At 38.5% G+C, this 25,112-nt stretch overlaps 1 protein-coding gene across 5 annotated transcripts in view; it reads right to left on the bottom strand.

The window, feature by feature from the left end:
* Nucleotides 1-1,019: 1,019 nt before the first annotated feature.
* Nucleotides 1,020-25,112, bottom strand: part of LOC142343301 (glutamine synthetase-like) — a 45,567-nt gene continuing 21,474 nt past the window's right edge. For 3 of the 5 annotated variants that reach the window (XM_075395123.1, XM_075395124.1, XM_075395125.1), the window contains 2 exons: nucleotides 19,184-19,547; nucleotides 1,020-2,379 (listed from right to left, as the gene is read on the bottom strand). In XM_075395123.1, the coding sequence (XP_075251238.1) occupies nucleotides 1,517-2,379; nucleotides 19,184-19,430 (1,110 nt within the window). In that variant the 5' untranslated portion in view covers nucleotides 19,431-19,547 and the 3' untranslated portion in view covers nucleotides 1,020-1,516. Of the gene's footprint in view, nucleotides 2,380-19,183; nucleotides 19,955-25,112 lie in introns of those variants that run through there. The other 2 variants (XM_075395122.1, XM_075395121.1) reach the window with 2 other exon arrangements.

Below are 25,112 nucleotides of genomic sequence, written 5' to 3' on the forward strand. Positions count from 1 at the left end.
AAAAAATCTGATGAAAGGAGTTTTTTATTGTGTTTTTTTGAGTAGTCGGCGTGTCATGTTGGTCAAGATGAAAATTCCCCTTGTAATAATTGTGTAATATCTTACAGTGGGAGTTTTTTTGTGTTGGATTATCTGATCTTATGCAATAAATTTCTTCAAGCTTTTTAGGTTTGTGTCCCCAACTTGGTGGGTGGATTTTTTGCAACCCCCAGACACTCGCGTCATATTTTACATAGTGATTTTCTATGTAATGGCACGTTCTCTGTAACTGGAGGACGCATACCTTACTGAGGGGAGGGGCACAAACAGAAAAGCTCCTCTTTTTATTTGAACAATGTGATTAAAGCCCTCACTCACTTTGTCTGCGGTGAAGATCTCAAATGAACCGCAGCCCTTTACGGGTTTGGGGCATTTTGTTTACTTGTTTATTTTACTCTTCTTCTAAATGGGTTCTTGGTTTCACTGTATGCTTTAAAATAATGCAAGTATTGTTCCACTTCCCTAGTCCAAAACTAATGCCAACTAATGCTCCATGACAAGTTTGTAAATAACTGCAAACTAACTCTTCATAAGGCCAAATTTGCAAAATTTTGCAAAATGTTAATTTTACGGTCAAAATATGCAAACGGTTGGAAGTGTTCGTTCCGGTCGAGTTCTTCTTAATTTAGCAATGTGGGTGATTGCGTAATTCGCTGTTTTAAAAAGTGTAAAATTCACCTTGCAAGATGTATATGTGATAAAGATCACCATAGAGTGTCAACTTCTAACGATAATGTATAAAAATTCACGCAGTTGATCGCAATTATTTGTAAAACTAATGCATTATTTAACAATGTTAGCAAATTTATTTTAAATAACCAACTTCGACATTGCTTAAACTAGGGTAAAAATATCCATCTTTGGCGATCATGCATGGAACTCATTTAGGTCTACGTGATTTCTTGCGGTGCGTGAAATCTTAGTGCTAATGGAATACAACAGCAACTTCCCGAATTCCACATACTCAACTGTAAAACAGATTCTACTAAAAATCAACTGTAAAATTAAATTGTACCAATGACCAAATTTGAACTAATCAATTGGTTTCAAACAAAGGAATATACAACGCAAGGAATACAGAAACTATTAGTATACAAAAAGTCGCCAACCTAAAAACTTTTAAAGTAAACAATTTTAAAACAGTTCATAGGTTACATATTGCAAAGATAGGCTCTTTAAGTACTCGTTCCTTTAAATACATCTACAAAAAGGAGTATAGAATAGTTGAGAATTTTTAATCCCACAAAAATGCAATCCTCGACTCATGAAAAGACCATGCTCGACCTATTAGAAGACTTTAATTTGTTACGAGAAGACCTTATCTTGATCTATGAAAAGAATTTACCTTGACTTTAACTAGGAGCTGGACCCTACCTTTATAGTCAATATTGTCTAGAATTTTAAAGTCTTTTCATAAGTCGAGGTCTAAACCTGGGTTCCCACGATGATGAAACCGGGTGCCAGTAGTCTAAATAACCTAAATGGCTTCCGAGTCTCCGGTTTCGTTCAGAATCGTGGTTCTGACAATGATTTCAGCAACTGCGTATGGATCACAATTGGCAGCAGGTCTTCTGTCTTCTAAGTATCCACAACCTTCACTTTGGCAGTGTCTTGGGATCCGAATGCTAGCACCTCGATCGGCAACTCCTGATGAAAACTCTTTATAAGAGGCAGTCTCGTATGCTCCCACTAACCGACGTTTGTTGTCTTCACCCAAGTTCGCATCGTATGCTTTTAAGTGAACATTCGGACGTTTTCCTAATTTCTCAATTGCGGCGTTGATCTCACTTATTCCGTGGTTTGAATCACGCATTGCATGGGTTGAGAAGTTAGTATGACATCCGGCTCCGTTCCAAGCACCCTTGACTGGCTTAGGGTCAAAAGTGATGCTATAATTGTGTTCTTCAGCTACCATTTTGAGAATGTATCTTGCCATCCACAAATGGTCCCCAATTTCTATACCTTCGCAGATGCCAACCTGGAACTCCCACTGGGATGGCATCACTTCTGCATTCGTTCCACACACTTTCACACCAGCATAAAGACACCGATGCAAATGCGTCTCTACTATTTCCCTACCAATCGCTTTTCCAGCCCCCACCCCACAGTAGTAGGGACCCTGGGGTCGAAGGAATCCCCCCTTTGGCCACCCAAGTGGCTGATCCGCAGATTCTAAGATCGAGTATTCCTGTTCGATACCGAACCATGGCTTAGCCTCTTGCACTGCTGTTTGCAGCATCACTTTGGCACATGAGTCCCTGTTGTTGCCAATGGCAGGAGTCCAGTCATAGTTGTACACATCGCACATGAGCAACACGTGTGGCTCAAGTCGGAATGGATCTGAAGCGAAAGAATCCTATGGTTACGCCATGGGACAACTCGCCGTATGGATACAAAAAACACCAGTGGGGGCTCAATTTTGAAAATTTAAGTAGTTCAGCACCCTAGTTTTAATATTAGTAAAGTGTTGCACAGAGATATAGCAGAGGTTTCTTTTCAGAAAAATCTGCTGGAAAATCGACAGTAGAAATTTGGCTCTCAACAAGACTATAAAACTTATCTTTACCAAAACTATATATTACAGATTATCACCTCTACAAAATTGGACGGAATATTCGGGCTATTTTACCCATCGTTTTCCACAAAGTGTATCTAAAATAGGATAAATTGGATTAAAATGTAAAATATGGCCACAAAAAATTCTTTAGAAACTGCATCAGTTTTTTTACCAAAATTTACAAAATTACAATTTTGGCCATTTTGGGGGTTTTTGTGACAAAATTTTTCCCTCGGATTTCGTACTTCAATGCGGTATTCCACAGTTTGTGGTATTCAATTTCAACAGGCTACGTCCCTTAGAATTAATAATTAAGCAAGTAATCATCAAACAAATAATGTTCGTTCAACGTTCAAGTAGCTACTAAACTGATTTCGAGGACCCTTTGTAACATTGTGAGCCGACAGTGCCGGAAAATTCAAACTATATAGTGCATTGGCCTTTGATCCCATAAATTCAGCGAGTGGGATTTCAACTGCGTCAGAGGGACCCGAGAAATGAACAATGCTGTAGATAAGATGCATTTAGTCCTGACAACTAAGATGACAATAATTACTATGGCCCCACAAAACATCCAGGTGTCTGGATCAAATGAATAATATCCGACCACCTGGACGTCATGCAGTAGTCAAATAGTAAGATTTAATCAAATAGCACCGTAATCCAGTAATCAATGATTAGAAGCATTGTTTTTTACAATTTTGACCTTGAGTTGCCCTTTTCCAAATAAAGCACCTGAAGCTACGCGAAAAAAAAATCATAAAACTGCCTCCCGTATACTAATATCTTACACAATCTATAAACTATCAATCATTATAACTTCATAAAATCAAGCAGTAACTATGCTGAAGCGGTAATTATTGGCAGATAATGAATTGTGTAAGATGTTCGTATACGAGATGCAGTTTTATGCTTTTTTCGCGTAGCCTCAGGTCGTTTATTTAAATAAGGGCAACTCAAGGTCAAAAAAACAATGCGTGTAATCATTGATTACTGGATTACGTTGCTATTTGATTAAATCTCACTATCTGACTACTGCATATCATCCAAGTGTTCGGATATTATCCACTTGATCCAAAAAGCTGGATGTTTTGTAGGGCCGTTATAATTATTGTCATCTTAGTTGTCAGGACTAATCTGCAGCATTGTTCATTTCTCGGGTCCCTCTGACGCAGTTGAAATCACGAAAATCATGGGATTAATGCCCAATACACTATGTAATTTGAATTTTTTGGGACTGTCGGCTCACGTTTTAAAGGGTCCTTTGTTGGGTTATGGACTTTCGCAAGCGGAATAAAAAGCGTTTTTAACTAAGTAAAAGAATTAATTTCTCAAAAATGAGAGAATAACAAAATGATATTTTACAGTAGAATTTAGAGATTTACAGGAGAGATCTGATTATTAGATCAAGATGGTGATTTGAATTTGGGGATGAAAAAGGACTCAAAAATCAGCTGTATATATACCCATTATCAGTGTGAAAAAGTCAAGATACAAAACTAATCTTAGCACCGTGATTTATATTGGGGGTCGCAAAGGTTACCCAATATGGTTTGCTTCTGCAAATCAGTCGCAAAGGGAACCATAAATGGAATGCATTTGCACTTTTCTGAGAATTCATTCACACTTCCGGAGATATCATCATCATTTAATACATGCTGGGAAGATTTTACATCAATTAATCTAACTCTAATAATAGTTATCTAGATTCACCAATTTGAACCGAATATTGATTCTCAGCACCATTTCTTGACGATTCATTTATATAATTTCTTTGATCAAAATCATATTGCTTGTCTTTCTAATCTGGTAAGTCAAACTTTCTTTCTAATTCTCACTAAGTTTAAGACTATAGTTTGATCGAAATTCTAACACCCCCACTCAGACTTGAGCTGATTGCGTAGAGTCTGTTCCCATCAAAACTGCTCTGAATGTTTCCACTTTCGAAACGGGTAAGGACTTTGTGAAGATGTCCGCTGCCATTTTGTCTGTAGGAACGTAATGAAATGAAATAGTCCCATCCTCAGTTTTGTCCCGGATGAAGTGAAACTTTGTTTCGATGTGCTTGCTCCTTTTGTGCATGACTGGGTTTTGGCAGAGTCTGATACAACTTTGGTTGTCTTCTCCAATTGCTATTGGACGTTTCTGTTGGATGCCAAAATCTTCTAGAAGTTGTTTCAGGTAGAGTGCTTCCTGAACTGCTGCTGCCATGCCCTGATATTCTGCTTCTGATGAAGAAAGAGCAACTGTGGCCTGCTTCTTGACACCCCAGCTGAGTGCTGCGCCACGTCCGTTGAGCTTGAAGTAATAGCCCGTTGATTTTCTGTCGTTCACGTCTTCAGACCAGTCTGCATCACTTTCCCCCACTAAATCATAACTAGCCTCTTTTGTGTAAGTAAGTTTTAAATCTTTTGAACCTTGAAGATATCGCAGAAGTCGTTTTCCGCACATCCAGTGTTGATTGGTAGGTGCATTCATGTGTCTGGACAGAATGTTGACTGTGAACATGATGTCTGGCCTCGTCTGTTTGGCCAGATACAGAAGTGATCCAACCAAGCTTCTGTAGATCCTCTGGTCCACTTCTTCGTCTCCGTTCTGTGCTGTCTGAAGTTTCAAATTCAAATCAGCTGGAGTTCTTGAGGGTTTGCATTGATCCATTTGAAACCGCTCAAGCATTGTTTCTATGTAGCGTTCTTGGTCGACTGTGACTTTGCCCTCTTCTCGTCTGATTCTTAGACCCAGAAACCAGTGTAGTCTCCCTCTGTCTTCCATGTGAAAGGTTGCTTCTAGTGCCTTCTTGACTTCAGAGACCACTGTCATAGTTCTTGATGCTACTATGATGTCGTCAACCCAGACCAAGATGAAGGTGTGATCCTCTGCTTCTGATCTTGCGAACAAGCAGTGATCGTTCCTGCTTCTGGTGAACCCCTGTCTCAGTAGGAAGTTTGCCAGCTCTTTTTACCAGTTGTTAGCAGCCTGTTTCAAACCATAAATTGATTTATTTAGTCGACATACTAACTTCTCCCCATCTGATCCGCGTTTTACAAACTCCTGTGGCTGTTCCAGATACACTTCTTCTTCGATTGGTGAGTGCAGGAAAGCAGTCTTGACATCAAATTGGTGCATCACATGGCCTTGCTTCGCTGATAGCTGAAGTAGAATCCTGAATGTCTCTGGCTTACAGGTAGGAGCAAAAGTCTCAAAGTAGTCCAGTCCTTCCACTTGTTTGAAGCCTTTCGCCACATAGCGCGCTTTGTATTTGTCCACTTGACTACTGGGTCCCAATTTCACTTTGTAAACCCATTTGCCCGGTATGACGTCCCTGTCTGTGGGTGGTCTCACTAGGTTCCAAGTCTCGTTGTCTTGGAGTGCCTTGACCTCGTCCTTCATTGCTCGGTGCCACTGGTCCCAATCGTCACCTTGCTTGGCTTCGTAGACTGTTTTGGGTTCCACATAGTCGCCCTCAGTCACAGCAAGATGGGTCCTGACTTCTCCAAAAAATTGCGGAACATTCCTTGCTCGTGTCCCTCGTCTGGGCTCCGCTCTGTCCGCGTGTTCCAGTGCATCTTCATTGAAGCCAACTGTCTCTAACTGTGAGAAGTCTTCTGTGTCACTGTCTTCCAGTGAATCTGAGTCTCTGTGACTCCCTCTTGTTGCAGTAGATTCTTCATCTAGTGCTGTTTCTCCAACATCCGAGGCCTCTTGTCTCAGTGTTGTTTCTTGAGTATTCACGCTCCCTGCGTCATGCCACTCCTCCTTTATTGCAGTAGGTGTGTCCTGTCGTTCTCTGTTGTCATCGTCTTGATGACCATCATCTGGGTGGCAGATTCCCAGTTCCGACCCATCATCTAGTAGGTCCGCCGTTTCTTTGTTGTCAGAGATTGAGCCCACTTCAGACTCCTTGATGATCACATCTCGAACTGCCATCACCTTGCGTGTGTTGGGTATGTACACCAGGTATCCGTTTTCTCCTTCAGTGTAACCCACAAACTTTCCCTCCAGTGCCTTGGGTTCAAGTTTGCTGACTTCTCTGTCCCTCTTCCTCATGAAGACTGTGCAACCAAAAATAGATAATTTACTAATTGGAAGCTTAGGTTTTATACCTCTCATCAGCTCTGCTGGGCATTTTTCTTCTCCTCGTCTCACAACCAAGTTTCTGATCCTTGCTGCGTGAAGAATTGCTGCTCCCCACATCATCTTTGGAAGTCCTGAGTCAATGAGCAAACATCTTGCCATCTCCAGCAGTGTCCTGTTGCACCTCTCAATTAACCCATTCTGTTGTGGCGTCTCCGGTATGGTCTTCTCCTGTAGAATGCCTGCATCTAAGCAGTACGTCTCGAACTGCTCTGAGAGAAACTCCTTCGCATTGTCTTGCCTCAGCTTCTTGGGCGTCGTCCCCACACTGAGAACAAATTTCTTCAGGCTGGCCAGTGCTTCACTTTTTGCCTTAAGCAAGTCCACAAACACAAACTTCGTGTATTGGTCTGCAAACACTATGCAGAACCGGAACCCTGACAGTGACTCTACTCTGAAAGGTCCCATCACGTCTGTGAACACCCTCTCCAGCTTCTCTTCTGCTTGGGTCTCTGCCACTCTTGGTACTGGAGTCTTTGTGATCTTGGCCAATGCACACACATTGCAAACATCATCGAGTTCCCCCACTGTCTCTGGTGCATTCCTGACCACATCCGCTTGATTCAAATGACCCAATCGTCTGTGCCACTTCCTTGCACTGTCAAGTTTCACGCTGTTGGAACTCATCTTGAATTCTAGAACGCTGCAGGGTAAGTAAAACAAATTATTTTCTTGTGTTAGTTTTACCCGAGTTCCCTTCTGGAGTTTCATGCAGCTGTTTCCTCTCTCGAAAGTGAAGCTATGTCCCCACTCCGTGCATCTTGAGACTGATAGGAGGTTTGAAGAATAGTCCGGCACACACAGAACATTTTTGAGTTCGCATTGGAATTCCCCTTTGTTTGAGGGTATGCTGATCCTCATACAGCCTCTGCCCACCACTCTGGAAGCCTCTCCGTTGGGATTTCTGACCACTGATTGAATGGGCACAAAGTCCAGAAACGCATCGATGTTCGTCACTATGTGATCTGTACAACCACTGTCCACTAGCATGCCTGCTGTCTTCCACTGGGTAAGAGCTGCCCAGCATTCCTCGTCTGGTGTAGCCAATGTTGGACCCATTGCCACTGACTCATGTTTGCCTCCATCTCTTTGTCTCTTGCATGCCCTGTCTAGGTGACCCTTCTCACCACACTTGCTGCATTGTGCTGTCTCCCCACACTTGCTGCATTGTGCTGTCTCCTTCTTCCTGCAGTCCTTGGCAAAGTGTCCAGGGATCCCACACACAAAGCAGTTTCCTTTCTTGGGTCCCTTCTTGAAGTCACGCTTCACTGCCAGTGCCACTGAACCACTTTGTCCCTTGTGTCTCTGCACCGTGCTCTCATGAAAGTTCTGCAGCCTTTTTCTCAACTCTGTGAAGTTCGTTGCCGGGTTGAAGCTTTCCTGTATTACAAAACTTTCATACCTCATTGGCAGACCATTGAGGACCAAGGCGTTGAAGAGGGTCTCTGAGACTGCTTCCCCTGCTTCTTGTAGCCTTGTGAGCAACTCCTGTCCTCTGATGAAGAAGCTGTCCAAATCCTCAGAATCCTCGAGCTGCAGTCGAGCAAGCTGTGCCACTAAAGTCACCACTGTCGGCGTCTCCACACTCTGAAATCTCTCTTGCAAAAGCTTCCAAGCCTTTGCTCCATCTCCAATGCCGTCATCTCCCACACAGTCATGTCTCATCAGCATGAGGGTTGTTGCATCTAGAGTCAGTGCCAGATGGCACCACACATTGTTCCGTTTCTCCTTGATGTCTGCAACTTCCTTCTCATATGCATCCTTCAGCACCTTGTGGTTCTTCTTTTCATCATTGGTTGCCCCATTGGCCAGTGGCGCAGGCTCATTGGGTTGCTCCTCTGTCCCCAGTAGTGATTTGTAGAGTCCCTTCGTCTGCATCATCGCCACAAATCTTGTGCTCCAGATTGGAAAGTCCTGTGCCTTTCCTGTGTAGGTCAGCAGCTTCACTGTCTGTTGATCCATTGAAGTTTGAGCAGGCAAAACAGTTGTGAAAAGAAAAGGTACTAAGCAGAAAAGGATTATGACTGTCAACAACAAATTAGTTTTGTTTTGGAAATTAATTTTATGACTTAAAAAATTGCTGGGCCCATAACCTGTTGGGTTATGGACTTTCGCAAGCGGAATAAAAAGCGTTTTTAACTAAGTAAAAGAATTAATTTCTCAAAAATGAGAGAATAACAAAATGATATTTTACAGTAGAATTTAGAGATTTACAGGAGAGATCTGATTATTAGATCAAGATGGTGATTTGAATTTGGGGATGAAAAAGGACTCAAAAATCAGCTGTATATATACCCATTATCAGTGTGAAAAAGTCAAGATACAAAACTAATCTTAGCACCGTGATTTATAGTGGGGGTCGCAAAGGTTACCCAATATGGTTTGCTTCTGCAAATCAGTCGCAAAGGGAACCATAAATGGAATGCATTTGCACTTTTCTGAGAATTCATTCACACTTCCGGAGATATCATCATCATTTAATACATGCTGGGAAGATTTTACATCAATTAATCTAACTCTAATAATAGTTATCTAGATTCACCAATTTGAACCGAATATTGATTCTCAGCACCATTTCTTGACGATTCATTTATATAATTTCTTTGATCAAAATCATATTGCTTGTCTTTCTAATCTGGTAAGTCAAACTTTCTTTCTAATTCTCACTAAGTTTAAGACTATAGTTTGATCGAAATTCTAACATCCTTGAAGTCAGATTATTAGCTACCTCAACAAACATTATTTATTCACAAGAGTCGTAGCTTGTGGAAATTCCAAGTGACGTAGCGTGCAGAAATTGAACACCACAAACTGTGGAATACCTTATTGGAGTACGGAATCCGAGGGACAAATTTTGTCACCAAATTCCACAAAAAGGCTAAAATGGTAATTTTGTGATTTTTGGTGAAAATACTGAGGCAGTTTCTAAAGAATTTTTTGGTGGCCGTATTTTTCAAATTAAGCCAATTTTTCATTTTTTTTAGATAAATTTTGTGGAAAACGATGGGTGAAATGGCCCGAAGATTATTTCCAATTTTGTAGAGGTGATAATCTGTAATATATAGTTTTGGTAAAGATAAGTTTTATAGTCTTCTTGGGAGCCAAATTTTTACTGCCGTTTTTCCAGCAGATTTTTCTGAAAAAAACCTCTGCTATATCTCTGTGCAACCCTTGACTAATATTAACACTAGGGTGCTGAACTACTTAAATTTTTAATATTAAGCCCCCACTGATGTTTTTTGTATCAAAACATTGCTACAGATATGATTTTCTCTATTAGTTCCTACCGAAGATGAGTTGCGCGACCAAAGCCAGGTCTGATTTGAGACCGACTAGGATAACGCAGGGTGTGAACTGCAAGACTCCATGATTATCTACCACCTGAAAGGTCTGATCGGAGCCCAGTGCATGGGTGGTCTGATCATAGCGCTTTTCCGGATGTGAAATGTTTCGTGGTATGATATGGACAGTCTGAACAGCTTTTTCTAGGGTCTTTACGGTCAGATCGGACACTCTTTGAACTGATTATTAAAGAACACTTCCCAATTCTTCTTGACGAACATCAATGATCACGCTAAAGATTAACTTTTGTTAATTGCTGTTGGGCTGAAAATTTGCCAGGAGATGTTATTTTGTTTAAGAATTCAAATGTAGCAGTAGAAATACTGAATGTACACCTTCAACCAATCAGAGACTGAGAAGAAACTATTCTCTTTTATATAGAGAGAACTGAACTAACTGTAGTCAGTCTTTTAGTTAGATACACCATGTGTATACCATTGACTCCGGTGCTATACTTCTTAACCACCGTAATAATAGAAGTTTACTCTCAGTGTTTTACAGAGTCGGTTAGTCTTAGAGATATGGGTAAGTCTACTTCGCGCGCAGAAATAAGGCAGACCCGCGCAGTCGGGTCTGCCTTACAAACACCATAAGAAAAAATGACAGTACTAAACCAATGATAACTCCTGTTTCATTGGTTAAAAGTGTCAGTTGGTGTATCCCAAGTGGTGTGCGCGTCCCAAGCAACGCTGGCACCTCGAGCGCGACCCAAGTACGTCTGGTGACCCAGTGCAAGACCCGAGTCGAGTGTGCGACTCAAGTTGGTCTCATCAGAGTCAGTTTTAGTCTGGAGGGTCTGGACTACACTACAGAATAATCATATCATGCAACTTATCAGATATTAGCTTAAATATAGACCCTAGAGACTTCAATAAAAATCTCTATTTAACAAGCCAACAAGAAAATAGCTAAATAGACAAATTGAAAATTAGTACAGACCGCTAATCAGTAAAAAAACACACTCGACGTGGAGAATAGCTATTAAATTCACTGATTACTGATTTTATCGCAAATTATGCCAAATTGAAACTCGAAGAATTCCCATTGATGTTGCTGCACTACATACTTGTGCTTCATTTATAAAGATCTCAGGAAAACCATAAAAATTGATATCAGGAGAATAAAGCTTTTTCATTGTTATGTATAGGACGTATAAACTCCAAGATGAGAGCAATGTGAATCGTAAAAGTTAAAGGCGAGAGCAAACGGATATTAAACGGCAAATCCAGCAACATTTTTTGACAGGTCTTAGTCTAAGATCGGTCACCAATACGTTTTTGAAACAAAAAATGATAAACCTATAACGAGCGCAAATTTTTCAGTGTATTAGTAAGCTCAACGAATATTATATTTGCACTTTTTCTAAACTTTCTATGTAAAATACATCGGATTTAAGGCGTATTAATTTAAACCTTTAAAAAATGACGCAGAAAAATTCCTGCTGTGCACAATGATAGTTCACATGGATTTATTTAACGCACTGCTCATTTAATTGCTAATGTCCTCCGCTCGAAAGGTATTCGAGGATCGTTACAAGCTCAACGAGTGGACGGACGACGTGCGCCATAAGGCGCAGCCTGCGATCCTTTCGAAACCGTATAGCAGTACTTCTATCCGAACGGTGGATTAGCAAACACTAGGGAAGGTTGCTTACCTTAACCATTCGAAATAGGCCGACGAGAATGGGGGGCTGCTCGGCAGACCGCTGCTACTTAGCTCTATGGTTCAGACCAAGTATTTGATCTTTGAGTCAACGCAACCAAATTAATTTGCGAACGACTGTGTCCGAGGTTACTACTTGGAATGATCAAAATCGGTCTACACAAACTATTGACTGCAATCCGGTTACTTGATTCAGCAGAAAACAATGGGGTGTTCTTGCACCTTAGTCGGACGAGTTGGTGCTTACGTTTGTGTATGGACCGGCGTTCAGTGCGTATTCTACCACACAAAAAGTAGTACTCAAAACTTCATCTCTTAGTCGACATGTAAAAATGATGGCATACAGTACTCTAAGACTGACTAACAACTCACATATGCCAGCTTTTTTCCGATCAGATCATGGCAGGAGTACCTCGACGGAGACAAACATCTCTATTCCCATTTCATTTGAATTGGTGTCCATAGAGGGGACGATTTCCACATGGACAGCACGAGTAGTCAAAGTTAAGAGGAATCCTCTGCTCTTCTCGGTAGTTCCACTAACGATGACGTAACGTGGGTCAAAGTAGTCGAGCCCGGTGTTAGTAAAGTGAAGAGATTGGTATGCTAGTTTTTCTACTTGAAGGTCAGACATGGTGGGTTGCGCGGAACAGCCTGCACAAAAACGGTTCGATTTAATAAAACGTAGTGAGGAACGTAGTTTAAGAATGGCATGGCGTTACTTCAATTTTGCACAAAGTAATTGACGCCCTGATGTTTTTAAGTGAGTTCACCGCAATAACAGTTAAACAAAATTGTGATGCGCATCCAGCAAATTTTGCTAAGAGTCGAAATTCACTTCAACTAGCCGTAAGACTCCACCAGATGGGCGGATGAGCCCAATAAACTGCAAAAACTAAGCAATGCCGCTGCCCTTCTCGACGGTTTCAAGGGAATAATAGAGCTCAGCTAAGTCGAGCTCCGTAGAATCCGTGACCATTTTCAATTTGGTTCAAACAAGAGCTTCGAGAGATCCCTAATTAAGATAAATTTTTCTGTCTCTTTTGGAGCTCACACGTTTAATGTATAGGATTAACTCTCGGTTTTTCTTTCACGGTTTTTATTATCTCACGGTTTTTCTTTCATTAGACAATCCATAGCAGTTTCTATCTAGCACTTTTTATTTGAATAAATTCATCCACTGGGAATAGGGGTCTCTCTGTCTTATTAATATTCTGGTTCTGATAATCACAAGTGTTGTTTGGCAAACTATTGGTAAAATCAAATTCTCATATTTCCAACGACATAGTTTTTGTTCAACTTGAATTTGCGCAGAAGTTTTCAACGTTTTAGGGCAATTTTTAGTTTTAATTGCGTTTTTCAAATTTAAATTTATTGATTTGAATCCTATTTTGATTCCGTTGAATGAAGTTCTCGATCAACAAGAGGCCTAATTGTTAAACTAAATTTGAAAGCGTTTTGAAATAACGGGGAACATTCAACAGAAGATAAGAGCTGAATACTTCCTTTTCTTAAATTATACTTTTTATTTTTTAGTCGCAAGTATCCAAAAAGCGGTTAGTTGTTGTTTTTTAGTCAGTTTCTGGGTTAACTGTGGATTTGGGGTTTAAGGTTAGTGTTATTGATCAGAGAATTCAAACATGGGAACAAAAAATCATCTTGATCCTTCTTATTTCAAAAGATCTAAAAATATCTACTGTTTCTCTTGAAGTAAAAACCTATTTTCAGTCTTTTTGTCAAACAATTGTCCTTCGGAATCTAGCGCCTACATTGAAATGCAAATACGTTTTTCTCTTTTTCCTTTTCTAAAAATAATTTTTCCTATCAATGACTCCCTTTGAGTTTATGGTTGATTCAAATGGGTGAAATTGCTGAGAAGCTGAGAAATCAACGTAAAAAAATCAAAACCTTTCTAGAATTTGTGACATGGGGTAGAAATCTTTGGTGTTAGAACGACCTCGAGAAAAAATGTTTGCATTTTTCTTTTCGTCTTTCCGTAATTTTAAAATTTTCTAATTTTTTATTACTCAACATAGTTACCGATAATTTAATAAAACAGCTAAAAATCCGCACCCTCATCCGACCATGCCACTCACCAACCCACCAAACGATTCTCCTTTTCCCGTGTTGTCAATGTTCATATTTCAGATTTCAAAATTCTCTCCTTTCTAGGCCTGCAATTAAATTTGTAATTTTAAAAATAATAATAATAATAATTTCGGTTCCTGCTTAATCGCAGCGGAACAACATTAGGCCCACAGTAGCCTGTTCTCAGCTGCCCTTTTTCTTATTATTCCCCACATTTCAGACTATTCTTTCTATGAGTAGCATTGCTCTTTTTTGGTGACTATGGCCACTTTTTTTTGCGTCTGAAACTTTCACGTGGTACCATCATTGCAGCCAACATTGTTCAGGCCATGGTCAACCTGAAGCTATGGTTAAGTAAGAGCTCATCCTTACACAGACAGCTTCACGGAGTCAGGGGATTGAACTCTCAATCATTGACGTGTGAATCACACACCTTACCTCTCGGCTATCACGCCATTTTACTCTCGGCTATTACGCAATAAATGAATTTCAAAAGGTTAAGTGCTGCAAAAGGATATTTCGTAATTCTTCTTGTGGCAAAATATCTTCATTTTTGGAATAATAGGGTTCTAATTACTTTGTTTTTCGAGCCAAAAGTCTCCTCTTTAAATGAGTTGTTTCTCTCCAACCAGACTTTTCAGCTAATCTCAGAGACTTGCACAAATGCAATAGTTTGCTTATTTGCAAGAATCGTATCCATAGTTGAGCAGCCAATAATAAGTGGAAATTTTTAGTATTGAGAAGTTTACGGAAAAATGACGACACAATTTTTTGTCAATACTGCTCTGTGTCGTTATCCTTCCGTAAACTTGGAAGTAAAAAACAATTTAACAATGAGAGCATACTTCCGCTAAATTATCAGAAATGCAAATAGCTCATGCAAATATTTAACACTTCAGCTCCCCTCACCGATTAATTCGTCGTCTATACTATGTTCCTTAATTTTTATAGTAAAATAATAATAATAAACTGATTTCATCAGTCAATAAGTAGCTTCACAATTACCTTTACAAATACAATCACATATTTGACTGTGGGAGAGCACTATTGTGCCGATGGCCCGTTCTCAAGTGTCTCATTCAGTTTATCTGGATGAAAATGATTCAAACTGAAAATAAAGAGGAAGCACTGTTTGTCAAGGTACCATTAAACCTAGCACTAAAATCATTATTGTGGTTTTGGAGCGTCTTCGAGTTGTGATACTAAATCTCATACAACAGTCTGACTATGGCTTTATTACCCAAAATATAATTATCTAGAAATTGATGAGAAATTTTTGTTTCGGCATTGGACATGTTTTCAATCGTTTCGATTACTTCATCATCGTAACTTAGAAGCGTTTTTAAGACCCGCCTTATCCTAACTATTTTTGAAATGAAATTGATTTTTACCTAGAGTTATTTTGTTTTTAATCAACCGCTTGCTTTTTTTAAGACAGTTTTGCATTGAGAAACTCTTTGAAATTGGTGAAATAGTACTTTGTCACTTCTGTTTTTTTGGCGTTTGCTTCATTACCTCATAGGCATGTAACTCTGATGTAAATAGATCCTCTTTCAAACTTTTTCGAAAAATTAGCCGCACGATACGTTTGACAACTTTGCCTATTTCCCTAATTGTTGTGATTGTTGTTGGCCCGTATATCAGGACTCCGTATTGTACTATTGGTTGTATGTATAATCCAAATGCTTTTATCATCTGTGATTCTCTCAAAACTATTCTCAGTTTATAAAAGATAGAACAATTCGACAAAAGTTTTGTTACCAAAAGCTTTGAGTGCTTTGAGAAACTTAGTTCATTATCTATCGTGATGCCCAGGTATTTGATACTTTGTTTTTCCTCAATTTCAGTGTTTTTAATGTTCAGCGTTAGTTTGTTTTTTATGAGCCAATAATTGACGTTGTCTAGTGCTTTGTGATCGTCGTCAATTTTCGATGCAGAACTTCTGCTCTTCACAACAGTGTCATCGGCGTATAACAATACATTTGATTTTTTCTGGGACGAGCTCAAGTCATTCATGTAGATAATAAACAAAAATGGGCCAAGAATAGAACCCTGTGTCACGCCTAAATCTATAGGCTTCAGTTTGGACTTTTTATATACAATTAAGGTATATTGCACTCCTTTGAACAAATATGATTTTTAAATGTTAGTATATTGGACCAGATAGACCATATCTATAATATTTTTTTGTAGAATGTTTTGATCGACAGTATCAAAAGCTTTCTTTAAGTATAGAAAGGTGCATTTGGTTTTTTCGCTGTTGTTGTGAAGATTTGATCTTATTTCCTCTATTAGGGTTGCAATAGCATCAACTGTGCTCTTTCAGTGCCTGAAGCCAAATTCTGAATCAGAGAATTTCAAAAACGTTTAGGTAGTTTTGAATTTGATCAAATATAATCCGCTCAAAGACTTTCCCTATAATTGGTAGCAACGAAATGGGCCTGAAATTTGATGGGTAATCTTTATTTCCATTTTTGAAGAACGGTATAACTTTTGCTATTTTCAAACTCACTGGGCGCTGTCCAAGTTCTATGCATCTGTTGAACAATAGTTGTAAAGCAGCTGTTAAACAGTCAAAAACTTTTTTAATGAAAAAAGAGAGCAAGTTATAGTAGCAATCAAGGCTAAATTTGTTTTTAATGTTGTTGATAGAGTACTTTACGTCATTTTCAGATATCGATTTTAGAAACATACTTTGACTCTGGTTTTCTATCGTGACGGCACTTCATGCTAAAAACTCAAAATTTAATTTTTTCCAACTGTTTAAGAACTCGTTGAATTCTTTTACTTTATTTTGTGGGCAAAAAACTTTAAAGGACTCTGAATTGCCAGATAAAGAACTATAAAGCTGAAGAACTGTTTTTCTGTTTTTTACCGAATCGGTTTCAAGTAGCTTTTGATAAACAGTTTGTTTTTTAGATCTGGTGAGCGATTTAAGATTGAAAATTTTTGATAATTTGCGGACTGCCATTTGCATCTGCCAGTTTCTTAAGACTACGTTTTTGCGTCGCTAAGTTTTTGACCTCATTTTCAATCCAATTTTTCTTTTTTTGTGCACGATAGATTTCAGGGAGGTGACTGTTTAATACTTCAGTGAACGTTTCGCGAAATTTTTTGGAAGGCGTTGTCTATTGGTAGGAGTTCTAACCTACTTCTGTGGACCCCAAAATGATAACTCAGATCCTTTTCGAGTCTTTCTCTTGTATTTGGATTATCTAGATTATGCCAATTGCAACTTTTTTGAGCTTTATGATACTTTTCTGGACTGCCATCGAGGTCAAAAGAGCCATCTACCCTGTGATGATCTGTTATACAGGTTGATTTAATTTTTGTTTCTATAAAAAAGTTAGAAAATATTGCGTCAATGAGCGTACATCTGCCACTTGATACCCTCGTTTGCTCATTATTGTTTGATATACCGAGACTGTTTCCAGCTAAAAGGTTTTTTAAACTTTCGGCTTTTTGCTGTTTAAAAAAATTAACTTTAAAATCACCACAATGTACGTGTTTTGTTTCTGGGTCAACCATTAGGCTGTCGTGATACCTTTCAACCGTTAAGAAATTGGCTTCAGAGCAATTTGGTGGCATGTAAATACACGAAAACCAGATCTTTTATGGTTTTGATGGCAACTGTATTAGTTAAATGGAATTTGTTTCTATTTTTTAACTATTTGACAATTTTTGTTATTTTTCAAGAAGAATGCAACACCTCCACCTATTTTTTTACAATTGGTAGATATATTTGTTTGATAACCATTCAAAGAAAAACAGCTATTGTTCTAGCTAGGCTTTAACCAAGTCTCAGTAAGGCAAACTACATCGGTTTTCTGAGACATGCTATTAATAAAAACTTTGAACTCGTCTAAGTTCTTGGATACGGATCGAATGTTTTGAAGAACAAATTGGAACCCTCTCGGATGACAGATTCTTTTATTTGTCATTGTTGACGTAGAAATACTTTTCGTTATCAATTCCCTGCCGTTACAGTCTGGTTTTTTTATTTTTTTTCTTGTATAAAACTACCAAATATTTTGATAAAACAATGCTAAATTATTTTTATTTGTTGATTGCGGAAATCACCAACAACAAATAAAAATTTTGTTTCTTTAATCTCCTGCGCCCTGTCTACATAGTTGCAGAAAAAAATTAATAAATATCATCAAAACCTTTTGAAAAAGCTGGCGAAAAGTTTCTACCCTAAATCTTGTAGTTGTGCTCATATTATGCATATTAAAGAAACCAAACAAAAATAATTGAGTTATGTTTATCTTATTATTACAGTTACTGAGTTCGTGAGATGTCATTTGTTCTATTCCTTTTGAATATTAACTTGTTTGTATGCAGGTGAATTGATATCGTTGTCAGTAGAAGATATTTCGAAATGATTTTTTTCTTTTAGCATTGACTGAGTCCAAATCTTCTATCTCGTTAATTTTACGAATTTTGCCTTTTCTCTACTATTTTCAACTAAAACCGAGACTGCACAATTGTGTGTTGCAGTGATCATGTTTCGTTTCTTTGCTTCGTTTTTGATCTTAGCTTCACATTCTGGAAGGGGCTCGTTTAGACAGATAGATGAATTTGTTGTTTATCATGTTTTTATTTTTTCGTTTTTTTTTCATAGACACTTTCCTTGTCGGCAAAACAAATAAATTTGCAAATTACTGTTGGCAGTTGAAACTCTTTTCCGGAATTGGGAATAATGTGACACGCTTTGATGCTGTCCTCAGTAATTTCGACCCAAGAATTTCTCGTCAAAAAAGTTTTGTGCGTTACATTACAAACTTGTCGAGCATCGAAGGGCGGATTAACAATTAGCAACGAGTCCTTGCGCGTGTTTCTCTTTTGCGCTCTTAGGCGATCATTAATGTTTTTTTGCTTTGCCTTTAGTTCCCTAATTTATTCGTCCTGTAAGTTATTTTTGCTTTCAAGAGCTCGATTTCTTTTTTCAATACACTTACTTCTGTGTCTTGAATAGTACTCACGACAACCTCTGAAGCTATGGGTGTTGACGTTGATGATGTAGCCTCCATCTTCATTGCCGAGTGATAACAATTGAAAAAAAAATAAAGTAAACAGCAAATTGAATCAAAGATAACACTCAAATTGGAATCTTGTGCGATAAGACTGCAACAGCAAAGAAAGATTGTTCTTTTCCAGCAAACATTTAGAGTTTTAAGTTTTCTCACAGCGTTTCACTCAAGGTGAATCGACTGTTCTTCAGCAAAGAGAAATTAAGTAAATTGACACAATTTACTATAAAACTAAGGCCCCAGTTAAGCCCGTGTCATTTCCTAAATCAAAAATAATAACCTAATCAAATTTTGCTCTAATCATTTACGCGTAATGAAAACATAATACCTTTGAAAAGTGCCGCTGGTTTGATCCAGCAGTCGCTGTTCCGCCCGGTAGCCTGATCTGTGGAAGATCCGTCGAAATTCCAAATGGGAGCATCTTGGGGTGTGAGCACTTTGTGCTGCAGAACCCTCGATTTGCTCCTGACCTCCTGGTGTGCGTCTATCCACACATAAGTTGCGATCACACAGTTGTCCGCTAAACCCACTCCCGATTTGAATGCATGAAAAGTGTCCTTCCTACCATGTGACATAGCTGTTACGTAATCAGTCGTTTAAGTTAGGATTATGTAATGTTGAAATGATTTCACGTGGTTGTTACTACAGTAATTGGGCTGCAATTTTGTTCACGCGTTTGGGTTTGTTGCTTCCTGGGAAAACAGCAATTCAGTTCAAGTCAGACGAGGGGAAAATTGTGCTGAAGCGTGTCAATAATTAAATGGAAAGCAAAATGGCCTAACACAATTCGCAGGAGTACTCTTAATCTAACCGATTCCAAGGTTTTGCACCTACCGGCAGGTGAATAACTGTATTATGTGGGAATAGAGGGGCCCCTTCGTTGGTTATTTGGGTTCTTTTCAAACAGCCCAATTGAAATAAACGCTCAACGTCCGCTGCTGAGTTTAATATATTGAGACGTTGAAAGAAATTTCGGGTATAGTCTGTCCCTCAAAGTTGGAATAAGCGAACGTTTCAAAAGCAAGTAGACAGATTGCAAAGGTCAAAGTTCAAAATTAAAACATGTAAAAAAAATTAATGAATAGAAGCTAATTGGAAAAAAACGCAGACATTCAAATGACCACTTTGATGCTCAATTGCCCGTTTTTGGCGTTTTTCGAACGTTTGCTTATTTCAACTTTATGGAACACGCTTTATAGTCAGTCCCATAAAGTTGCAACGCTATCGAACGTTGAAAGGTCAAAGTTCAAATTTAAAACATGCAGATATCTAGCAAGACACTGCCCATTTGCATGCCCCGAGCATTTCGAACGTTCGCTTGCGTTGCAACTTTATGGGACTTACTATATAGACCATCAATTTTTGAAACCTTCAGAAACAAGCAATGACCTTTCTGTAAACTGTTAATTACCATGGAGACAATAAAAAATACAACGAAATCGCAATGTTTCATAGCTACGAAACCGAGTTCAAAGGTCAAAGTTCTTCGAACGCTCGCTTGAAATTCAACTTTTCGCTTGAAACTGTCGACCTTTTCAATGCTCAAATAAAAAACGTGCAGAGTCTCTTTTCATTGCGCATTTGCACGTCGGGCGTTCTTCGAACATTCGCTTGCGTTGCAACTCAAAAAGTTGAAAATAGCAGACGTTCCGAAAACTTTGAACTTTCGAACTATTTTAATGCCGACACATTTTACCCTTTATATAGCGTGTCCCTTAACGTTGAAGTGAGAAATTGTTTCAATATTTTTCATTATTTAGACAAGGGTCACCAGTCGTTCAGACGGTAAAATCCTCTTTTAAGGGAATGGCAATGAATTGACTACATTGATGCTCAATTGCATGTTTTCGAAACTTTGATCTTTTGAGTATTTCAGCCTTATGGGACCGGCTATAGTCTGTCCTAAAAAGTTGCATAGTCTGTCCTATAGTCAGTCCCATAAAGTTGCAACGCTATCGAACGTTTCAAAGGTCAAAGTTCACATTTAAAACATGCGGAGATTAGGATTTCGTTGTTCATTTGCATGTCGAGAGTTTTTCGAACGTTCGATTGCGTTGCAACTTTATGGGACTTACTATATAAAGTTGCAAACACACACGAAATTTCAAGTGCCAAATTTCAAAACTAAAACGAGAACTCAATATTTTTGAACATGATCAAGCCTGAATATTTTCGAACGTTCGCGTGATCAGAAAATGTATGAGATTGTCTAGTCTGTCTTATTCAGCTGAAATAATCGAACGCTCGAAAGACGACAAAACAGCAATTATTTGTAGTCATTTGAACGCCACCGCATTTTTTACTAGCTTCCGTTTCTGCTTTTTATTTGAATCCATAGCGTGTCCCATAAAGTTAAAATAAGCGAACGTTTCAAAAGCCACAGATTAGAATTCAAAGGTCAAAGTTCAAATTAAAAACATGTAGAAAAAAATGATGAATTAAAACGTCATGGAGAAAACGTTAGCATTCAAATGGGCACATTGATGCTCAATTGCACGTTTTTGGCGTTTTTCGAACGTTCGCTTATTTCAACTTTATGGGACAGACTATATGTATAAAAATTCAAACTCAAGCGAACGTTCGTGAAACTTTAGGCATGCATATGAACATCAATAAGCCACGCATGTTTTAAATATGAACTTTGACCTTTGAAACCTTGTTCAAAATTTAGTCATTCAAGTTGCATGGTTCGGCGTTTTTTGAGCGTTTGCAACAACCACGTATATACCCAAGTTGAGGTCCCAGACGGAAAGTCGATATGTCCAGACCCAGATGAACGACGACTGGGTTGTTGTGGGGTGTCATTTGAATTTTGACCTTTGAAACGTTCGATAGCGTTTATAATTTATGAAACTCGTTGCGTTTCGTAGTTCGAAATTAAAATTTTGACCATTCAGATAGCCGACATTTAAATGTTTATTTGCGCATCAGATTTCTTTGAACGCCTGAAAATTGTGGCTCTACTTTAGATAAATGGACGTATGGACGCAAACTGTGAACCATATTTTAAAGTTGCACTGCACGCGAACGTTCTAAAAGGACTTGGCGTAAAAAAAGAAAAACAGCATGTACGTGTCAGTAGTAATAGGGTGAGCAAGTCTCCCGGGGGGGGGGGGGTAGACCCCATGTATTAAGATAGGGTATAGGAGTAATTTTTGAGAGAGGGTCTACACTAATGTATTAAGATAGGGTATAGGCGTACATGTATTAAGATAGCGGCTGCCACGTATTAAGATTAGCGGCCGCCACGTATTAAGATTAGTTATAGCGGCCGCCACGTATTAAGATTAGGAATAGCCGCCGCAACGTATTAAGATTAGTTATAGCGGCCGCCACGTATTAAGATTAGGAATAGCCGCCGCAACGTATTAAGATTAGGAATAGCCGCCGCAACGTATTAAGATTAGGAATAGCCGCCGCAACGTATTAAGATTAGGAATAGCCGCCGCAACGTATTAAGATTAGGAATAGCCGCCGCAACGTATTAAGATTAAGTATAGGGACCAGGGTATTATTAGTATAGTGTGAGTAGATCAGCCGCATTTTTGGGAGCCAGTCATTGGCCTTTCCGCGCAGGGAATTGTACAGGCGGGGAATTGTACAGGCAGCGCGCACGGGAATTGTACAGGCGGGAAATTGTACAGGTGCCGGGAATTAACGGATAATTCCCCTCGGAGTAAATTTCAACATGTTTATTGGTATAACCAGCGCAATGTATTAAGATTAGGTATAGCCGCCGCAATGTATTAAGATTAGGTATAGCCGCCGCAATGTATTAAGATTAGGTATAGCCGCCGCAATGTATTAAGATTAGGTATAGCCGCCGCAATGTATTAAGATTAGGTATAGCCGCCGCAATGTATTAAGATTAGGTATAGCCGCCGCAATGTATTAAGATTAGGTATAGCCGACCCTAAATAGCAAGATGGCGCAGCGGAAGCGTGCTGGGCTCATAACCCAGAGGTCGGTAGATCGAAACTACCTCTTGCTGATCTGGCATTGTCACAGTACTAGTGGACTTTTACGCGCTCATAACATGGAAAAAAGTTAAATAAAAAAAAATTGAATTAATAAGTACAAAATAACAGACACAGTACAAATTAAGCACATGCAAATACAAATTTAATCAAACGTTTACATGATGATAGTACAAAAGAAAAGAGTATTAAAGTACATTTAGCCGAGTAGTTAATAAAGTCGACAGCAAAAATTTGAGTAACTAACGAAGAATTAAGGAATTTAGAAAAAAATTACTGTCGACTTTATTACACTTCGACTTATTTTACATTAAATTTATCTAATTCACATATAATTACTTATAAAGTTTAAAACATGAACGTCATGAACCTTGTTCAGTTTTGTTTGAAAAAATTTAAATAGTTGAAATGCTGCAAATATTGTGTAAAATCCACACAAATTATCAGTTTTCTTAACTGGTTGTTGTATCATTTTCTGATACTTTTTATTCAAAAATTTGTATTTTGTGATTGGACGAGCCAAAGAATCAGCATAGTAATAAGTTCGATTGAGTCGAGCAATCATTATCCAATGCTCTCCAGCTTCACTGCTCGGAGAAGTGTTGATGATAGCAAAACTGAATGTGGGTAGCCTTGGAACACAATCTGCTGGAAACGATCCAATATAGCGGTATTTGAGTTCTGGGATTCGTTCAATTATCTGTCTCAGGGAAGTGTTATCCATGACAAACAATTTTTCTCTGCTTTATTTCGCAAGTACCATTAACACACGGATTTCTAACTGTACAGTCAAGCTGAAAAGACTCATTCTCTTCATAAAAGCAACAATCATTGGACTTTTTACCTTGCTCTAATAAAAGGTTGGTTGACTTTTTAATTTTGTCAACAGAATTGTTATGGGATTTGGGGTAGAATAAAATAATTATAAAAAGAAGTACCAGGAAAATTAGGAGAGGAACGTAAACAAAAAAGTTTGAATTAGTTCGCCCCCAGTTAACGTCCATTTTAAGAAATTATTTGGTGAAGAGAATGGCAACTGGGTGACGATAATAAATAACCCAAAAATGTTCCAATGCAGAAAGCAATGATGTAAAACCCATAAAAAACTGACAAAAATATGAAAAAATTTTCATTAACGCAAAAATCTTCAGACATTTTTAGCAACCGTTCCGAACTGATCAATTTTAACAGTGGACATCCTTTCTCCTAGAACAATTAATTCTGTCACGCTTCTTAGCGGGCAATCGAAAAACATTTCTAATCGGATACTTTCACCGCTGAGCTCAGGATAATGAATACTTTCTCCAGCATCTTGAAGTGAAGTGAGATCAAATACAAGCACGTAATGGTTCTGAAATAGATTATGTGGTAACGCGGGAATCTCTTCGTTAAAATTCATTGCTTTCATTGTTGTTACATATGCCCTACAGTCATTGGTTGTATCAACTGATACTATAGCTCTACCTCCTCGAACAATTCTTAGTTCTCGTAAACCAAATTTCTGATAATGGAAAGGATTTTCTTGAAAATGTCCTGTGAATGCTGAATTTGTGTTCATCGCAATAGCTACTCTTCTGATTGGAGCATTGTTAAAAACATTTTCCTGAATAAACTGGTTCTGTCCTGAAGGAATAATAAATGTGCGTGCAATTGTTTCCATAAAGTTGTAACAAGCAGGTTGATGAGTTAATTGATATTTGATAGTCTGGTGATACACTTCGTTAACAACAACACGTCTTGTAAACAGGGAACAGTCAAGAGCTTTAAGGGAGACGTGAGGATTGTAGGAGATCATGTAAAAATTGGGTCTTGCACGAATCAATTTCAGTCTAACTTTTGTATTTGGAAGCAGTAACTTTTCACATTGGAACAAATCAATTGCTAATTTACCGTAATAAGTAGTTCCATTTTTCAGCAAAAGTTCTTCCTGTTGATCTATAAAAGGGCTTTTTCTCAAAATCGCTGGGTTCCTTTTCAAATTCATATCCATGACAAGCCAGAATACCTTCATTATTTCTTGTGGAAGCGTTAAATTCATTGGAAATTACAGCTTTGTGTCCATAGAGACCATTTGAGTTGTAAACCTGTTGATTGTTCAGATACACCTCACAGTTGGAGAAGAGCGAGTGCAATAAATTGTTGACGTGAGTTAGATAATGTAAATCATCATCTTTGAAAGACATTCCCATATCTGCTTTTCCATGCTCGTCTTTTTTCATAAAGTCATCAAACAATCTTCCCTTTTGTAATCCAACTTTGATTTGAAGGTGGATATCTCTC

Source organism: Convolutriloba macropyga, chromosome 7 (assembly GCF_964194025.1).
Source record: "Convolutriloba macropyga chromosome 7, txConMacr16.3, whole genome shotgun sequence".
Lineage (NCBI taxonomy): Eukaryota > Metazoa > Xenacoelomorpha > Acoela > Convolutidae > Convolutriloba > Convolutriloba macropyga.